Source organism: Geotrypetes seraphini, chromosome 14 (genome assembly GCF_902459505.1).
Source record: "Geotrypetes seraphini chromosome 14, aGeoSer1.1, whole genome shotgun sequence".
Taxonomy (NCBI): Eukaryota; Metazoa; Chordata; class Amphibia; order Gymnophiona; family Dermophiidae; genus Geotrypetes; species Geotrypetes seraphini.
The window spans coordinates 30644380-30661268 of NC_047097.1; the positions used below are offsets into that span (position 1 = coordinate 30644380).

The 16889-nt window shown below is 46.5% G+C and overlaps 2 protein-coding genes across 4 annotated transcripts in view; one reads left to right on the plus strand and one right to left on the minus strand.

Moving 5' to 3' along the window:
* Positions 1-16889, plus strand: part of ZNF710 (zinc finger protein 710) — a 613623-nt gene that overhangs the window by 147816 nt on the left and 448918 nt on the right. The window lies entirely within an intron of this gene.
* The window catches only part of LOC117347961 (aminopeptidase N-like), a 197137-nt gene that overhangs the window by 30066 nt on the left and 150182 nt on the right, over positions 1-16889 (minus strand). For all 3 annotated transcript variants that reach the window (XM_033919483.1, XM_033919485.1, XM_033919486.1), the window contains 2 exons: positions 5491-5601; positions 1974-2141 (listed from right to left, as the gene is read on the minus strand). In XM_033919483.1, coding sequence (XP_033775374.1) covers positions 1974-2141; positions 5491-5601 — 279 coding nt within the window. The remainder of the gene's footprint in view (positions 1-1973; positions 2142-5490; positions 5602-16889) is intronic.

Genomic DNA, 16889 nt, shown 5'->3' on the forward strand with positions numbered 1-16889 from the left:
GGAATCTTCCATCTAATCAAACTGGTACACAAGGGAGAGAAGCGTCGCTGAGCCTGCGACACCTCCTCTGAATAGTCTTGAAAGCATAAAACAGTTTTATTATCATGCAGCAACTTTCTCCCTTGACGTAAGGCATGGAGTACCTCAACTTTGTGCCTATAATTGAGGAGGCGACATATTACCACCTGGGGCCTGTCCACACTCTCCCAGCGCTGACCTAGATGGTGCGCCCGCTCAATCTGCAGGGGACCCACTGCCGGGGAAAGTTGCAGAGTCTCCAGCAGCCATTTTTCCAAAAATTCCCCCATCTCCCCCCTCTCGGATGCTCTCGGGCAGGCCCACAAACCTTAAGTTGTTGCGGTGGGACCGGTTCTCCAGGTCCTCCACTTTAGCCTGGAGGGCCGCCAAAGTAGTAGCCTGGGCTATCTGGTCCTGGGTAAGAAGTTGCACCAAATCTTCCGTAGTGCTGAGGCGCTGCTGGGTCTCCTTCACCTCCGACGTCAAGGAGGTGAACCACTGGTCCAAGGTATCTAATTTGTCTAGTATGCGCTGGAGTTTATCACCTAAGGTGCCCTCTATCGCTGCTTGCACCTCCACAGTGGCTTCTGCCACCCACAGTGAACTTGGCGATTCCAGCGAGGAGGGAGCCATGTGCACCACCATCTTAGACTTAGCCTGCTTACTCTAATTCTGGGCTCTTCGGGTAAGTTTCGCCATCATCCAGCCCAGCGAGAAAACAAGGTACACATCGCAAGGCACCCCAGGGGAATACCACTCCGTGTATCATGGTGTCGGGAGGGAAATCGCTTAATAAACGCAGGTCTGCGGTAAGGGTTCCCAGAGCTGCAGGAGATTGCTGTCTACAGCACCATGTTTCCTCCGGAAGTCTATCAAAGCTATTTTATGCACATAAAAAGCCCTATGGGGGCAATTATACATATATGTAATTTGCATAAAGGGTAACATACCACTTGCGCACCAATGTAAGCAGCACTAAATTGAGCGTTATTCTTCAAGGGTACATATAAGTGGCACAGTATAGAAATGCAAGAGGGGCGGAGCCTAGGAGGAGCATGAGCAGGACTGCCACTTATATGCGCAACATACGCCCTTGTCAAATTTAGACTCCTACAGTTACTCCAGATATATGGCTGGTATGTGTGGTCAAGTGTCAGCCATTCTGAAAATGCACATGCACTTCCAAACAGCTGAATATTCATTGCACTGAACACAGTGATGTAGCGAGGGTGAGAGGCGCCCCCTTCCCCGCCCTCCTCTCTGCCCCCTACTCCTTCCCTGATCCCCCCCTGCCGCTTGCACGCCCCCTCCCTTCCCTCATACCTCTAGTTGTTCATCGCCATGAGTAACAATTTCAATGTGCTCCTCACAACCTCGACGGCTCTAACTCTGACATCACTTCCTTTGTGCAGCGCCCAGAACTGACATCAGTGGGAGAGCTGATGTGGTCAAGAGGAACATGTTAAAGTTGTTGCTCACAGAAGTGAACTACTAGAGGTACGATGAAAGGGAGGGGGGCGTGCATGTGGCGAGGGGAGGAATGGGACGAGGCGGAGGGGGCAGAGAGGAGGGATGCCAGCTCATGGCGGACCGCCCCCCCCTTGCCTCTCTACCCCCTTACTACACCACTGACTGGATATGGCAGGCATGCAGTGGGTTAACTCTTATTTTTACCCATATAAAATGCAACTAGGGGCTGAATCACTAACATTTTCCCCCAGAGATATAGAATGAAAGAAAAGCCTTATTAGATTATATCCAAAATCTTTGAAAATGTACATCTAAACTTCTGGGGTCTAGTGCTCCATAAATAAGATCATTATAGGTAATTATTGTGCAATATAGAATGTCTTCTCAGCTCAAGCTAAGATGAGAGAATTCGTCAACATCTTGTTAAAATGCAGCCAGGTGACTGTAGAAACTTTCAACCCTCTTTTCCAGTCAGTTGTCCCCACCTGTTTAAGATCCAGGGCTTGGTGCTACAGGCCAAAGCTGCTCGAAGTTTATCTGCCTCAGTTGCAACAGTTGCTTTCTGGAACATTTTCCAGGCAAAGTCCCACTCCTTTTCTTCACCTCTTGCTATAGCACTGCAGTAAATGGTGGTCTTCAGATTCGGGTGAATACTAAGGAAGGAATTATATGTTTTAGGAACGAAGGAAAATATTTAGCGTTAGCATTTTTCTTTCTATCTTGACATCACAGATGTAGTAAAAGGGTCAGCAAACAAGTTGTGGGTGAGACCTTTTTAGGGCAATTTTCAAATAGCTCAAACATTTGCAAACTATGGGGCAAGATTACTAAGGTGCACTGGCTTTAGAGCACATTAACCATAAGTGCTAATGTCTAGCAGGGGTTAAAACAGCTAGTACAGAAAAGTCCAGGGCTATGTAGGATGGTGCAGGACATGGGCAGAGAATAAGCATGGACTGAAGTCAGCACGGGTTCACCTATGATCCCATCAGTAGGTGCAGCGAGATAGCTTCTGGGGCCGGCAAGAGGCGAGGCTGCCTTGAGAGATGATGTGGGAGATCTGCAGCTAGGGTTACCCAGGACATGTCTTCCTTTTGACGACAGATCCAAGGGTCTGGAGGGCTTTTGTCCAGGTTTTGAAAAGCCTCCCTCAAAATCGCTGTTAGGCATGATGGCAACACGATAATGTCACGTGCACATTGTGTCGGATGCATGGATGCCCTCCTGCCTGACCAGATCAGGCAGCAGGGGGCGGGGCTAGGGCAGAATTGAGAGTGGGACTGGGGTGTGATGGGGCACGGATGAGTGAAACTGGGTGGGCCTAGGGGCAGGTCTAAGAGGTCTGGATTTTCCACATAGAAAACCTAGTAACCCTAACTGCAGTGGCTGCATCTGCACTCATACAACATGAAAGTAATGTGCACTAGAGAACTTGTCTGTTCAGAAACTACAGGGGCAATTCTGGTGCCATCAGCAGTTATCACAGAGCCTTTGAAATTAAGGTGCTTTGATCTTAGCTTTTAACCCATATCAAGCGCTGCTCAGTAATCTCACACCTAGATGTTCTGTCGCCTGTCATTTGCACATGGACATGCATTCCCCTTTTGAAATGGGATATCTTGTACAGTGACGTAGTGAGAACATAAGAACATAAGCAGTGCCTCCGCCGGGTCAGACCATAGGTCCATCCTGCCCAGCAGTCCGCTCCCGCGGCGGCCCAAACAGGTCACGACCTGTCCAATTTACCAGAAGGGGCCCCCATGCCACCTTGGTTTCCTATTGAGTCCTATCTTCCCATCAAAGTCCTAGCCCTCCGGTCTTGCACATGCACGACCTGGTCGGGTTTCTATACTTATTTTCTGGTTAGCTTTCTCAGTATCCCACGATCCCTTTATCCCTCAGGAATCCGTCCAGTCTCTGTTTGAATCCTTGTACCGTACTCTGCCCAATCACGTCCTCCGGTAGCGCATTCCAAGTGTCCACGACCCTTTGGGTGAAAAAAAACTTCCTTGCATTCGTTTTGAACCTATCTCCCTTCAGTTTCTCCGAATGCCCCCTCGTACCTGTTGTCCCCTTCAGCCTGAAGAATCTGTCCCTATCCACCCTCTCTATGCCCCTCATGATCTTGAAGGTCTCTATCATATCACCCCTGAGCCTCCTTTTTTCCAGAGAGAAGAGCCCCAGCCTATCCAACCTCTCGGCATATGGGCAGTGTTCCAGCCCTCTTACCAGTTTCGTTGCTCTCCTTTGGACTCTCTCGAGTACCGCCATGTCCTTCTTGAGGTACGGCGACCAGTATTGAACGCAATATTCCAGATGCGGACGCACCATCGCTCGATACAGTGGCATGATGACTTCCCTCGTCCTGGTTGTTATGCCCCTTTTTATGATGCCCAGCATCCTGTTGGCTTTTTTTGAGGCCGCTGCGCACTGTGCAGATGGCTTCAGTGATGCATCCACCAGCACTCCCAAGTCTCTCTCAAGATTGCTTTCTCCCAACAATGCCCCCCCCCAATTTGTAGTTGAACAACGGGTTCTTTTTCCCTATATGCATGACCTTGCATTTTTCCACGTTAAAGCGCATTTGCCATTTGTTCGCCCAGTCTTCCAGCTTGTCTAGGTCCCTTTGCAGGTCCTCACACTCCTCCCTGGAGCTAACTCTGCCGCACAGTTTGGTATTGTCTGCAAATTTTATAACCTCGCACTTTGCCTCCTTTTCCAGGTCATTGATAAATATGTTGAAGAGTAACGGCCCCAGCACCGATCCCTGCGGCACACCGCTCGTGACTCCCCGCCAGTCAGAATTTTGGCCCTTTACTCCGAGGGTGAGATGCATTCCTTCCCCACTCTCTTCTCTGTCCCCCACCCCCATCTGCTCCTGCTCCACACATGCACCCCTTCCCCACATACCTCTTCAATGTTCCAGCATGAGTAGCGACCCCAATCTGCTGCTCACACCAGCGGCAGCTCCTCCTCTGATGTCACTTCCTAGGCGCGGATCCAGGAAATGACATCAGAGAAAGAGCTGACGCTGGCGCAAGCAGCAGGTTGGGGTTACTGCTCACGCTGTGAAGGTTAAAGAGGTATAGAAACATAGAAACATAGAGTATGACGGCAGAAAAGGGCCGACGGCCCAACAAGTCTGCCCACTCAAGAACCCTCCCTCCTTCGGAAATCCATCTTTTAAGCATTCCCATGGAGCGACCCCACCTGTCTGTCCCATCGTCCCTTGAAGTCGAGCGTGGTTCTGGCCTCGACTACCTGACGTGGAAGACCATTCCATCGATCAATCTTTCGGTGAAGAAATACTTCCTGGTGTCCCCATGTTATCTTCCCCCCCCCCCCTGAGTTTTAGCAGATGCCCTCTTGTCGCCGTGGGACTTGTAAGACAAAATATTTCTTCCTCCGCATCAATACGGCCCGTGATGTATTGGAATGTTTCTATCATGTCCCCCCTTTCCCTGCGCTCTTCGAGAGAATATAAGCGCAGCCTGCTCAAACGTTCTTCATATGGGAGATTTTTTAGTCCTGAGACCATCCTAGTGGCCATTTGCTGAATCGACTCCATTCTCTTCACATTCTTTTGATAATGTGGCCTCCAAAACTGTACACAGTACTCCAGGTGAGGTCTCACCATCAACGGCAGTAGCACTTCAGGCTTGCGACTGATAAAGCTCCTTCTGATGCAGCCCAGCATTTGTCTAGCTTTTGCTGTTGCCTTCTCCACCTGATTCGCAGCTTTCATATCTTCCTGGACGATTACTCCCAAGTCCTGTTCTGCTACAGTTCTGGTTAGGTTTTCACCATTCAGGGTGTATGTTCTGCATGGATTTCTGCTACCAAGGTGCACTGATTTCATTGTATGCTAATAGATCTCAAATATATTCATTGGGGAAATCCTGAAAACCCGACTGGATTACGGCCCTCGAGGAAGGACTTTGACACCCCTGCCTTAGTTACAGTTTTCACAATGGAATAAAAATGAATTAAAATTGTACTTACGGGTTATAACTGGAATTATTCATCCAGTTGTTAAATAAATCTGAAGCCATGGTCTTGCACTCCTGTAGATCATTAGTGCATGCCAAGCTGATGGCATTCACCTCATTGTATCTGTTAAAGAATTGGATACACAAAAATAATAATTATCCAATAAAGGCAATTTAAGAAGATACGAGTTATGCATTTAGAAAATTATATTGAACGTTTTTGACTTTTCATTAAAAAACAAAAAAGAAAATGTTTTCCTTGGGAAGTAATTAATTCAAAAGACATTTTAGACCTATGGGAGATAACATATAAACATAAATTTATATACACAAATACACAGACAAAACACAGACACAAGACATAGATGCGCAAACACACATGTGTAGAAGGGTTGCCCAGAATACTATGAGCCATGCTCTGCATTCTTTCTCCACTAATAAATGTCAAAATGTACAGCACTGCGAATGCCTTTCAGTACTATATAAGAGATAAGTAGTAGTTTATCAAGTGCAACGTATCTGATTATTTTAACTTAAAAAATGTCTTGTGTTCCTGAATTGTGTTTTTTTCTTTTCAGTGTTCTGACTATAAGCAGGGGAGGGGCACCACCGCCCCGGGCGCCCCTCATCCTTACTACACCACTGCAGTTCTCACCTCTTCCAGGCTGTTGAATGCATCCTTTACCCTTTCCATAAAGAAATATACAGTATGCTTAGATTACTCCTTTGCCTATCTCCTTTTACTTTGTCCCTGAGCTTTCAATTAAGAGAGGCCCACCTCTTGTTCATTTATACTATTGTGGTATTTAAATGTCTAACATATTTTCCTTCTTCTGCCTTTCTTCCAAAGTTTATACAGTATTTTGAGATCTTTAAGCCTCTTCCCATATGCTTTATAACAAAAAAAACAACTGACCTCCTTCTGAACCAACTCCATCTGCTTTATATCCTTTTCAAGATGTGATCTCCAGAACTGTACACAGTACTCCAAATGAGCTCTTACCAGAGAAAGACTTAAATAGAAGCATTATCACCTCCTTCTGCTTGTTGGCCATTTTTCTCCCCATGAACCCAAGCATTCTTATGGCACTTGCTATTGCTGTTGCTACCATTACCCTCTGGTCCTGTACTTCTTTTGTGCATAGACATACTTCATCCTGAATAGTGGCTTGTGGACTGTAGGGGGCGATAGCTGTGGTACGTTAATGGAATTGACAGTGCAGGACATGATGGTGCAGCATTTTGTGGAGTTTTTCTACTTTTCGTATGGTTCTGGGTAACTTTAGTTAGATACAAGCATATGTGTTAGTTAAGGCCACGCCCAATAGAAGCATTTGAAAAGTTGGTGAATAAAAATCTGAATATGGATGTAGCCAAGGCCAGAAAAACACACTACAGATTAATATTAAGGAAAAGCATCATAATATTCTTTTTATGTACTTCGCTATTAAGCCAGACCATAGAGGAAATCAGGTAATGCGTAACATACATAGAAATATTAATGACTTCATTTTGTTCTGTCTTTCTGTATCTTCTGCTTGGCTTTACTCCATTTTGTGTTCAGCCTATGTCTCTCTCTGTCTTTGTTCAGCTTCCCGCCTTTAGCCTCGTGGTTCTAAATTGATAATAGATGTGCTTAGGCTACTTAGGAAGAGCATATTAGACTCCATATTCCAAACTGAGATATAACATGTATTAAGTATGAATGTAATATATTGTGTTGGGTGTGTGAATGGGGCCCCGAATGAATGATGTATGTATGAAAGATATGTGAAAAAATGGTGTGTACTTAATTTCCAATATGTTATATAGTTTAAAGATGCATGAAACTTTAAGGAGAAATCCTGAGGCAACATCTAGAAATAGTTAGAATCAGAAACACTGAACCAGTTTTTTTTAGAGCAGGGGGATAGCCCCTCCTCCTCCTCCTTTCTCTGATGCTGACAGGGACATGAATTTTTCAACACTTTTCAGCAAATGCATAGATAAACGATTTGATTTAAGTTTTTGAGAGTGACGAAAAGAATATTGGCTATGTTATAAAATGTTTATGTATATTCAGAAATGAATGTAAACAAAAATATGATTTCTGGAACTTTTATTTCATATTAAAAGGAAGTTTTTTGTCCAAATTTAAGGACAGCCTCTGTTAATGGATTGGCTGACAAGTAATGATGTCATGCAGGACAAAATGTACACATTCTCATTATAATCTTCTTTTAATAATCCCTTCTCACTTTAGAAATATCTTGTAAAAATCTTTCTGTATGTTCACATTGTATCACCCTGTATCTAATTCACTTTGTAAATACCTCCCTGTAAACAGCTCTGATATCCTGTATCTTATGAATATGCCTTCGTTCTGTAACCTGTATCTTTGAATATGCCTTCGTTCTGTAACCTGAAATATCTTATTCTAAAGATTACGTATCCAAATCCTCTGACTCCAAAGCTTGTATCCTATTTCCTACTCAAACATATGTATCTTATTGTAAACATATGCCTTCTTTTGTAAACACTGCTTGCACTCTCAGCAGTGCTCTCATTGTAAACCGCTTTGAACTTATGGTATAGCGGTATATAAGAAATAAAAAAAATTATTATTATTATATTGGGGAGCAACGAATTATCGAATTGAGATCTTTGTCAGAATGCCAGCATTTGGCATCTGTAAAGATATCCCAGTGACACAAAACTAACCTTTTAATAATTCATTATGGCAATTAATAAAACTGAATAACTATTTTAATAAAATTTGCGTCGTATCAATTTCCATGTACTTTTTACACGCCTAGAGCGAAGCTAGCAGCTTACTGCTGCTTAAAAGTGCGCTTGTGTCCAATTACCATGCTCAATCCTCTGAACTCTACCGTTCCCTTGGGTTTTTGCAGCCCAAATACATGACCCTATATAGCTACAGCCAAAATATTTCTTTGTAGAAAGAGAAGCAGAGATGTGGAGAAGTCTCCCAGTGGAAGTTGGGGAGAAGGAAAGCTAAATGATTTCAAGGAGGCTTGGACTGGGCACAGAGAATCCTTCATTTCAAGAAAGATCAGCAGGAGATCAGCAAACAGAGATCAGCAGGAGTCTCTGGCATGACTAGAAGTGTTCCCACCCCCTCATCCGCAGGGGACCCCGACTGTTTGTAGGAAAACAATTGGTAGGATACGACAGTTGGTAGAATCTTCCCACCAATTGTCACACCCAATTGTCCTTTATCTACCAATTGTCAGAAAGGCATCAGAGACATCAAAATGGGAGGAGGGATCCCCTTCCACAGGTGTGTACTTCTGATCTGTATAGGCCTACTCCTTTTCTTCCTCCTCCTCCTTCCTTTCATGCTCTTCCTTCCAGATGCACTTCTTCACAAATCAACAGGTAGCGGCTGGCCTGGAAGCCTTCCCTCTAAAGTCAGAGGGAACCTCCCACCAACATTACAAAGACCTTCTGATGTCAGAGGGATGGCTTACAGGTCAGCTGCAGCCCTTAGATTTGTGAAGAAGTGTGCCTAGAAGAAAGAAGGCGGAAGAGAAGGAGTAGGCCCTTGTGGACTGTCTTAGAGCTAGCAAAAAAGAGGAGGAAGAGGAGTAGGCTATCATGGAAAGGCACACACCCATGGAAGGGGGGCATAAACTTGGAACACAGAAGGGAGGGTGAGAGGGGGGAGAGGAATGTGTTGGGGGGTGGGAAAGTGTGCGTTGGGACACAGAAGGATGGAAGGAAGCGTGAACTTGGGACAAAAGATGGAAGAAATAAGGAAGGAAGGGGCACCAACCTGGAATAAGGAAAGAAAAGAGAAGCTGAGATGGGGGAGGGAATGAAAAGGGAGAATTGTTCAGCATGGGTATGTGTGTGAGAAAGAGGAAAGGAAGAAAGGTGAATTGTTGGGCATAGGGAAGGATAGAATTGTTGGACATGGTTGGAGAGGAGAGAGGTACAGATGCATGGGAAAGAGAGAGATGAGAGGGAGAAATATGGTGGTGGAGAGGGAAAACTGGGATAGATGGAAAGGGATGCAAGAGGGAGAAATGTTGGACATGGTGATGGAGGTAATTGAGGGAGAGATGTGGCATGGTGTGAAGATATGATACAAGGAGAAATGTTTGGTATGGGGCTGATGAGCAGGGGTGAAAGATGCTGCACACAGTCCAGGAGATTAGAGAGAGAGACATGTTGGATGTGGCCATAGAGGGGGTAGAAGAGATTAATTTTTTTTTTTTTTTTTTGCAATCATTTTTATTAACATTTTCAAATTTACAAAAGTAAGCAGTACAAACAAACCAACCAAAATGTACAAGACAAAAAGCAGAAGCAGTCAGGTCATTCGCGTCTTCCTTCACGAAGACCCTCAGAAACCAACCCCACCATACCCACAAGAATCCCCCACCCCACCCCACCCCACACACTCCAGTGTCAAAAGTTCAGTAAAGAACTACGAGCTCTCGGGGACAATCCCTCCCAAACGGGAGCACATATTCTCCTAAATTTCCTCCAGGGCCCAGGATCCCCCCTCCGAACATCCAGATATTCAAATTTTAACAAAGTAAACAATTCATTTCTCCACATAGTTAAGGTAGGCACTTCAGCTTGGCGCCACAACAAAAGGATGCACTTCCGGGCCAACAAGGAGACCTTCTGCAATAACAGGTTACCCCCTCTAGACAATCCCAAAGGAGCTCCCTGAGATAAAAGCTGAATGTCTGCCTGCAAGGGAATCCGTTTGCGCAGAGCATAGTAACATAGTAACATAGTAGATGACGGCAGATAAAGACCCGAATGGTCCATCCAGTCTGCCCAATCTGATTCAATTTAAATTATTATTATTTATTTTTTTTTTTTCTTCTTAGCTATTTCTGGGCGAGAATCCAAAGCTTTACCCGGTACTGTGCTTGGGATCCAACTGCCGAAATCTCTGTTAAGACTTACTCCAGCCCATCCGGGCAGGGAGTCTCGGCGTGGTGAGCAGGCGAGGCGAGCGGCAAAAGCCTGAGATCTTTTTTGTTTTTACTTTTTACAGCATCGGGGAAGCGGCGAGAGTAGCTCCGCCCCCCCCAACGCATCAGCAGTAGGCGCCGGGCCCCTCCATAAAAGGAGGCGAGCCGACGGTCCGCCACTGCTTAGACCAGGCAAGGGGCTGAGAGAGACGGGCAGGGAGTCTCGGCGTGGTGAGCAGGCGAGGCGAGCGGCAAAAACCTGAGATCTTTTTTGTTTTTACTTTTTACAGCATCGGGGAAGCGGCGAGAGTAGCTCCGCCCCCCCCCAACGCATCAGCAGTAGGCGCCGGGCCCCTCCATAAAAGGAGGCGAGCCGACGGTCCGCCACTGCTTAGACCAGGCAAGGGGCTGAGAGAGACGGGCAGGGAGTCTCGGCGTGGTGAGCAGGCGAGGCGAGCGGCAAAAGCCTGAGATCTTTTTTGTTTTTACTTTTTACAGCATCGGGGAAGCGGCGAGAGTAGCTCCGCCCCCCCCAACGCATCAGCAGTAGGCGCCGGGCCCCTCCATAAAAGGAGGCGAGCCGACGGTCCGCCACTGCTTAGACCAGGCAAGGGGCTGAGAGAGACGGGCAGGGAGTCTCGGCGTGGTGAGCAGGCGAGGCGAGCGGCAAAAGCCTGAGATCTTTTTTGTTTTTACTTTTTACAGCATCGGGAAAGCGGCGAGAGTAGCTCCGCCCCCCCCAACGCATCAGCAGTAGGCGCCGGGCCTGCGAAGGGCCTCAAGAAGGGCCTCTAAACAGAGCCCTTCCACATTCATCCAGATACACTCCTCTCTTCTCTAAACAGAACCCTTTCCACTTTGAGCCAGAAACACCCATCTCTTCCTACACACAAAAACAGATACTCTCCTTTATCACACACAAGCAAACACTCAGGCAAACTCACATTCCTTTTCATTTTATTCTTTCTTTCTTTCTCTTTTTTGAAATGGCAGGGAGAACTAGGAGCGCCAAGACTACTATCAAATTCAACACTCCAGCATCTGGAGAGACCCCGGGGATGGCCAAGGACTCTACACAGAAGGCAGAGAGTGCCACTGAGCGGGGAACAGATGTCTCAGTGCTGACCGAGGCCACCCCCCTCCCACAGTATACTTCGGTCTCTACGCAGACAGAGGAGATAAGACAGGTAGAAGCGGACGAGGACATTATGCAGGAACTGCGGAGCCTCAGGGAGGAGGTGAAACGCCTGAGGTGCATCAGGGAGGATGAGGCCTTCATCGACGATGCCATCCAGGAACTGTCTCACATCGCAGAACGAAGCCTCGACAAGACCATCCTTGGCACTCCCAAACCTACAGCTCTAAATTCAACGATCGGAATACAGGAAATGATTGGAGATGCCGGTCCCTGGCAGCTGGTAACCTCTTCTACTGGCAAGCAAAGAAACCCCCCCCCCATTCTCACTTTCTTCTTCTTTTTCTCTCAAACAGGGCAGTTCTACACCAACCCCACAACTTTCCCTGAAGAACAGATTTCACGTCCTTCAAGAAGGAACTGTCGAGGATGAAACAGAGGAGGCTCAGGAGGATTCCGAACACAGAACATCGGCTACAGTTCTCACTGCTCAACCCCCCCCCCTCGGAAGGAGCGTAGAGTGGTGGTCATCGGAGACTCCATGCTAAGAGGCACCGAAGGACCAATCTGCAGACCAGATTTACAGTCGAGGGAGGTCTGCTGTCTCCCTGGAGCCAGGATCCGGGACATCACCACCAGTATAGACAAACTTCTAAAACCTACTGACCATTTCCCTATGTTTCTCATTCATGTAGGTACCAACGATACGGCCAAAAGCACATCAGACAACATCCCTGTAGACTTCAAGGCCCTTGGAAGAAAGCTGAAGCAGACAGGAGCACAGGTGGTCTTCTCATCAATTCTCCCGGTAAGAGACAAAGGCAGAGACAGGGAAGAGCGTATCCATCGAACCAACGAGTGGCTTCGCGAATGGTGTTTAGAGATGAACTTTGGATTCCTAGACCACGGAGAGGCGCTACAAGGACTACAGGGACATGACGGACTACACCTAACAAAGAGAGGCAAGAAAGTATTTGGACATCGACTAGCACGCCTACTTCGGAAGGCTTTAAACTAGGTAAGTTGGGGGAGGGTTCATACATAAATACCAGAGCAGCAAGGATCCGCCCTTGGGAAGCAAGTAAAACCCACACTTCTGAGCCTAAGGTAAGTGCCCATGGTATACACAAAAAAACAGGAGTCACACTAGCGGGGATAGGTATCTCATCAAAAATTTGGAGAGCAATGTATGTTAATGCACACAGCTTGGGCAACAAAATCCTGGAACTAGAAACAGAGATAAGGAATGCTGACCTTGACATAGTAGCGATATCCGAGACCTGGTTCACAGACTCGCATGGGTGGGATATGGTTATACCAGGCTACAATCTACTTCGTCGAGACAGAGAGGGCAAATTAGGAGGGGGGGGTAGCACTATACACTAAGGATAATATCAAAACTACCAGGATCACAGAGGTTAGATACACAGGAGAATCACTTTGGGTAAACCTGGCCAGAGGGAATGAAAAATGCCTTTACCTCGGTGTGATATACAGGCCTCCGAGACAACAGGAAGACAAAGACAAGGAATTGATTGAGGATATAGAGAACATCACTTTGCGCGGTGACACAGTACTGTTAGGAGACTTCAATATGCCAGATGCAGACTGGAACACCCTCTCCGCGACTACGAGTGGTAGCAGAAGAATATTAACCTCCATAAAGGGTGCACAGCTCAAACAAATGGTATTAGAGCCCACCAGGGAAAAGGCAATACTGGACCTGGTACTCACAAATGGAGACAGTGTCTCAGAAGTATCAGTGGGAGACACGCTGGCCTCCAGTGACCACAACATGGTATGGCTCAACCTCAGGAAAGACTTCTCTAAATCAAACTCAGCAACGCGGGTCCTCAACTTTAGGGGCGCAGACTTCGACCACATGAGAGACTTTGTCCATCAAGAGCTGCAAAACCATGCAGAAACTGACAATCCGGAAACTATGTGGTCAAATCTAAAATCCATTCTGAACGAAGCATCTAACCGCTACATAAATACAGTAAGCAAACGCCGGAGAAACAAAAACCCACAATGGTTCAGCAATGAAATTTCGGACCTCATTAAAAAGAAAAAAGAAGCATTTATCACCTACAAACATCTTGGGAAAAAGGAGGCAAAAGAAGACTATCTGGCCAGATCTAAGGCTGTCAAAAAGGCAGTCAGGGAAGCCAAACTTCAAACAGAAGAAGATCTAGCACGGAATATTAAAAAGGGGGACAAATCCTTCTTCAGGTACATTAGCGACAGGAAGAGAAACAAAGATGGGATAGTACGCCTTAGGCAAACAGACGGAAACTACGCAGAATCTGATAATACCAAAGCAGAACTGCTAAACGAATACTTCTGCTCAGTATTCACCTGTGAAGCACCGGGAGCTGGTCCACAACTACAGATAAGAGACAGCCATAATGACCTGTTTCATGATTACGAGTTTACACCCAGTAGCGTCTACCACGAACTTTCAAGACTCAAAGTAGACAAAGCCATGGGACCTGACAATCTACACCCCAGGGTACTCAGAGAGCTGAGGGAAGTTCTGGCTGAACCACTATCCGTGCTCTTCAATCTTTCCATGCGCACGGGAAAAGTACCCCTAGACTGGAAAACAGCTAACGTAATTCCACTCTACAAAAAGGGCTGCAGAACAGAGACAGAAAATTACAGACCGGTGAGTCTTACATCCATAGTGTGCAAACTCATGGAAACACTGATCAAACAGAATCTTGACAAAATTCTAGACGAAGAAAATTTACGTGATCCACACCAACACGGATTTACCAGGGGAAGGTCCTGCCAAACTAATCTGGTTGACTTTTTTGACTGGGTGACCAGTCATCTGGATGCCGGGGAGTCCCTGGACGTGATATATTTGGACTTCAGCAAAGCTTTTGATAGCGTCCCACACCGCAGGCTGTTGAACAAACTAAAATCGATGGGATTGGGGGATACATTCACTAAATGGGTAAAGGAATGGCTTGATGGTAGGATTCAAAGGGTGATGGTAAATGGTACCCCCTCCAAAACGTCAGCTGTGACGAGTGGAGTACCTCAGGGCTCCGTCTTAGGGCCGATTCTATTCAATTTATTCATAGGAGATTTGACTCAAGGGCTTAGAGGAAAAATATCACTGTTTGCCGACGACGCCAAACTATGCAACATAGTAGGCAAAAGCAGTGGGCCTGACTTTATGACGCAGGACCTACGGCAGTTGGAACAGTGGTCATCAACTTGGCAGCTAAGCTTCAATGCTAAAAAATGTAAGGTAATGCACCTAGGCAAAAAAAATCCACACAGAACTTACACACTAAATGGTGAAACCTTGTCCAGGACCACAATAGAACGGGATTTAGGAGTGATCATTAGCGATGATATGAAGGCTGCCAATCAGGTGGAGAAGGCTTCGTCCAGGGCAAGACAAATGATGGGCTGCATCCGTAGGGGTTTTGTCAGCAGAAAACCTGAAGTCATAATGCCACTGTACAGATCCATGGTGAGACCTCATCTCGAGTATTGTGTTCAATTCTGGAGACCACACTACCGGAAAGATGTGTTGAGAATTGAATCGGTTCAGCGAATGGCTACCAAGATGGTCTTGGGGCTCAGGGATCTCACGTATGAAGAAAGACTAAAAAAACTGCGGATGTACTCACTAGAGGAGCGAAGAGAGAGGGGGGACATGATTGAGACCTTTAAGTATATCACGGGGCGTATAGAGATGAAAGATGATATCTTTAGTCTTACAGGGCCCTCGATTACCAGAGGACACTCGCTGAAAATCAGGGGAGGGAAATTTCAAGGTGATGCTAGAAAGTACTTCTTCACCGAGAGGGTGGTCGATCATTGGAACGAGCTGCCTCAGCAGGTGATTGAGGCCAACAGCGTGTCAGATTTTAAGAGAAAATGGGATATTCACGTGGGATCAATAGGGGAGTAAAACTCAGGGTCATTGGCATGGGCAGACTCGATGGGCTATAGCCCTTTTCTGCCGTCAATTTCTATGTTTCTATCTACACCCTCCCAGCCATTGAAGCCCTCCCCTGCCCATCCTCCACCAAATGGCCATACACAGACACAGACCATACAAGTCTGCCCAGTAACTGGCCTAGTTCAATCTTTAATATTATTTTCTGATTCTAAATCTTCTGTGTTCATCCCACGCTTCTTTGAACTCAGTCACAGTTTTACTCTCCACCACCTCTCTCGGGAGCGCATTCCAGGCATCCACCACCCTCTCCGTAAAGTAGAATTTCCTAACATTGCCCCTGAATCTACCACCCCTCAACCTCAAATTATGTCCTCTGGTTTTACCATTTTCCTTTCTCTGGAAAAGATTTTGTTCTACATTAATACCCTTTAAGTATTTGAACGTCTGAATCATATCTCCCCTGTCTCTCCTTTCCTCTAGGGTATACATATTCAGGGCTTCCAGTCTCTCCTCATACGTCTTCTGGCGCAAGCCTCCTATCATTTTCGTCGCCCTCCTCTGGACCGCCTCAAGTCTTCTTACGTCTTTCGCCAGATACGGTCTCCAAAACTGAACACAATACTCCAAGTGGGGCCTCACCAATGACCTGTACAGGGGCATCAACACCTTCTTCCTTCTACTGACTACGCCTCTCTTTATACAGCCCAGAATCCTTCTGGCAGCAGCCACTGCCTTGTCACACTGTTTTTTCGCCTTTAGATCTTCGGACACTATCACCCCAAGGTCCCTCTCCCCGTCCGTGCATATCAGCTTCTCTCCTCCCAGCATATACGGTTCCTTCCTATTATTAATCCCCAAATGCATTACTCTGCATTTCTTTGCATTGAATTTTAGTTGCCAGGCATTAGACCATTCCTCTAACTTTTGCAGATCCTTTTTCATATTTTCCACTCCCTCTTCGGTGTCTACTCTGTTACAAATCTTGGTATCATCTGCAAAAAGGCACACTATTCCTTCTAACCCTTCAGCAATGTCACTTAATCCAATCTACCAAATGTCAAAGGAGCAGACTGCAAGTACAGTGCTACAAAGGACCAAAAGGCTTGGATACGGTCACAGGACCAGAACATATGAAGCAAGCCTGCAGGGGTGGACTGGCACCGAGGACACCGAGCATGAGAGGCGTATCCAGAAACATAAGCCCGGAATGGAGAGACATGTAGCCGCAGAAGAAACTTGAAGTGCTGCTCCTGCAGGACCACAGAGTGGGTCAGTCGAGGAAGATGTTTCATCAGAAGACGTATCCTCTGGCCCGTGATATGTTCAGATGGGGAAAGATCCTAGTTCCACACAGCTGCCACCACTTCAGGGTCCCAAGGGGCCGTGAAGCAGCCCAGACTGACCTGGTGGAAGGATAA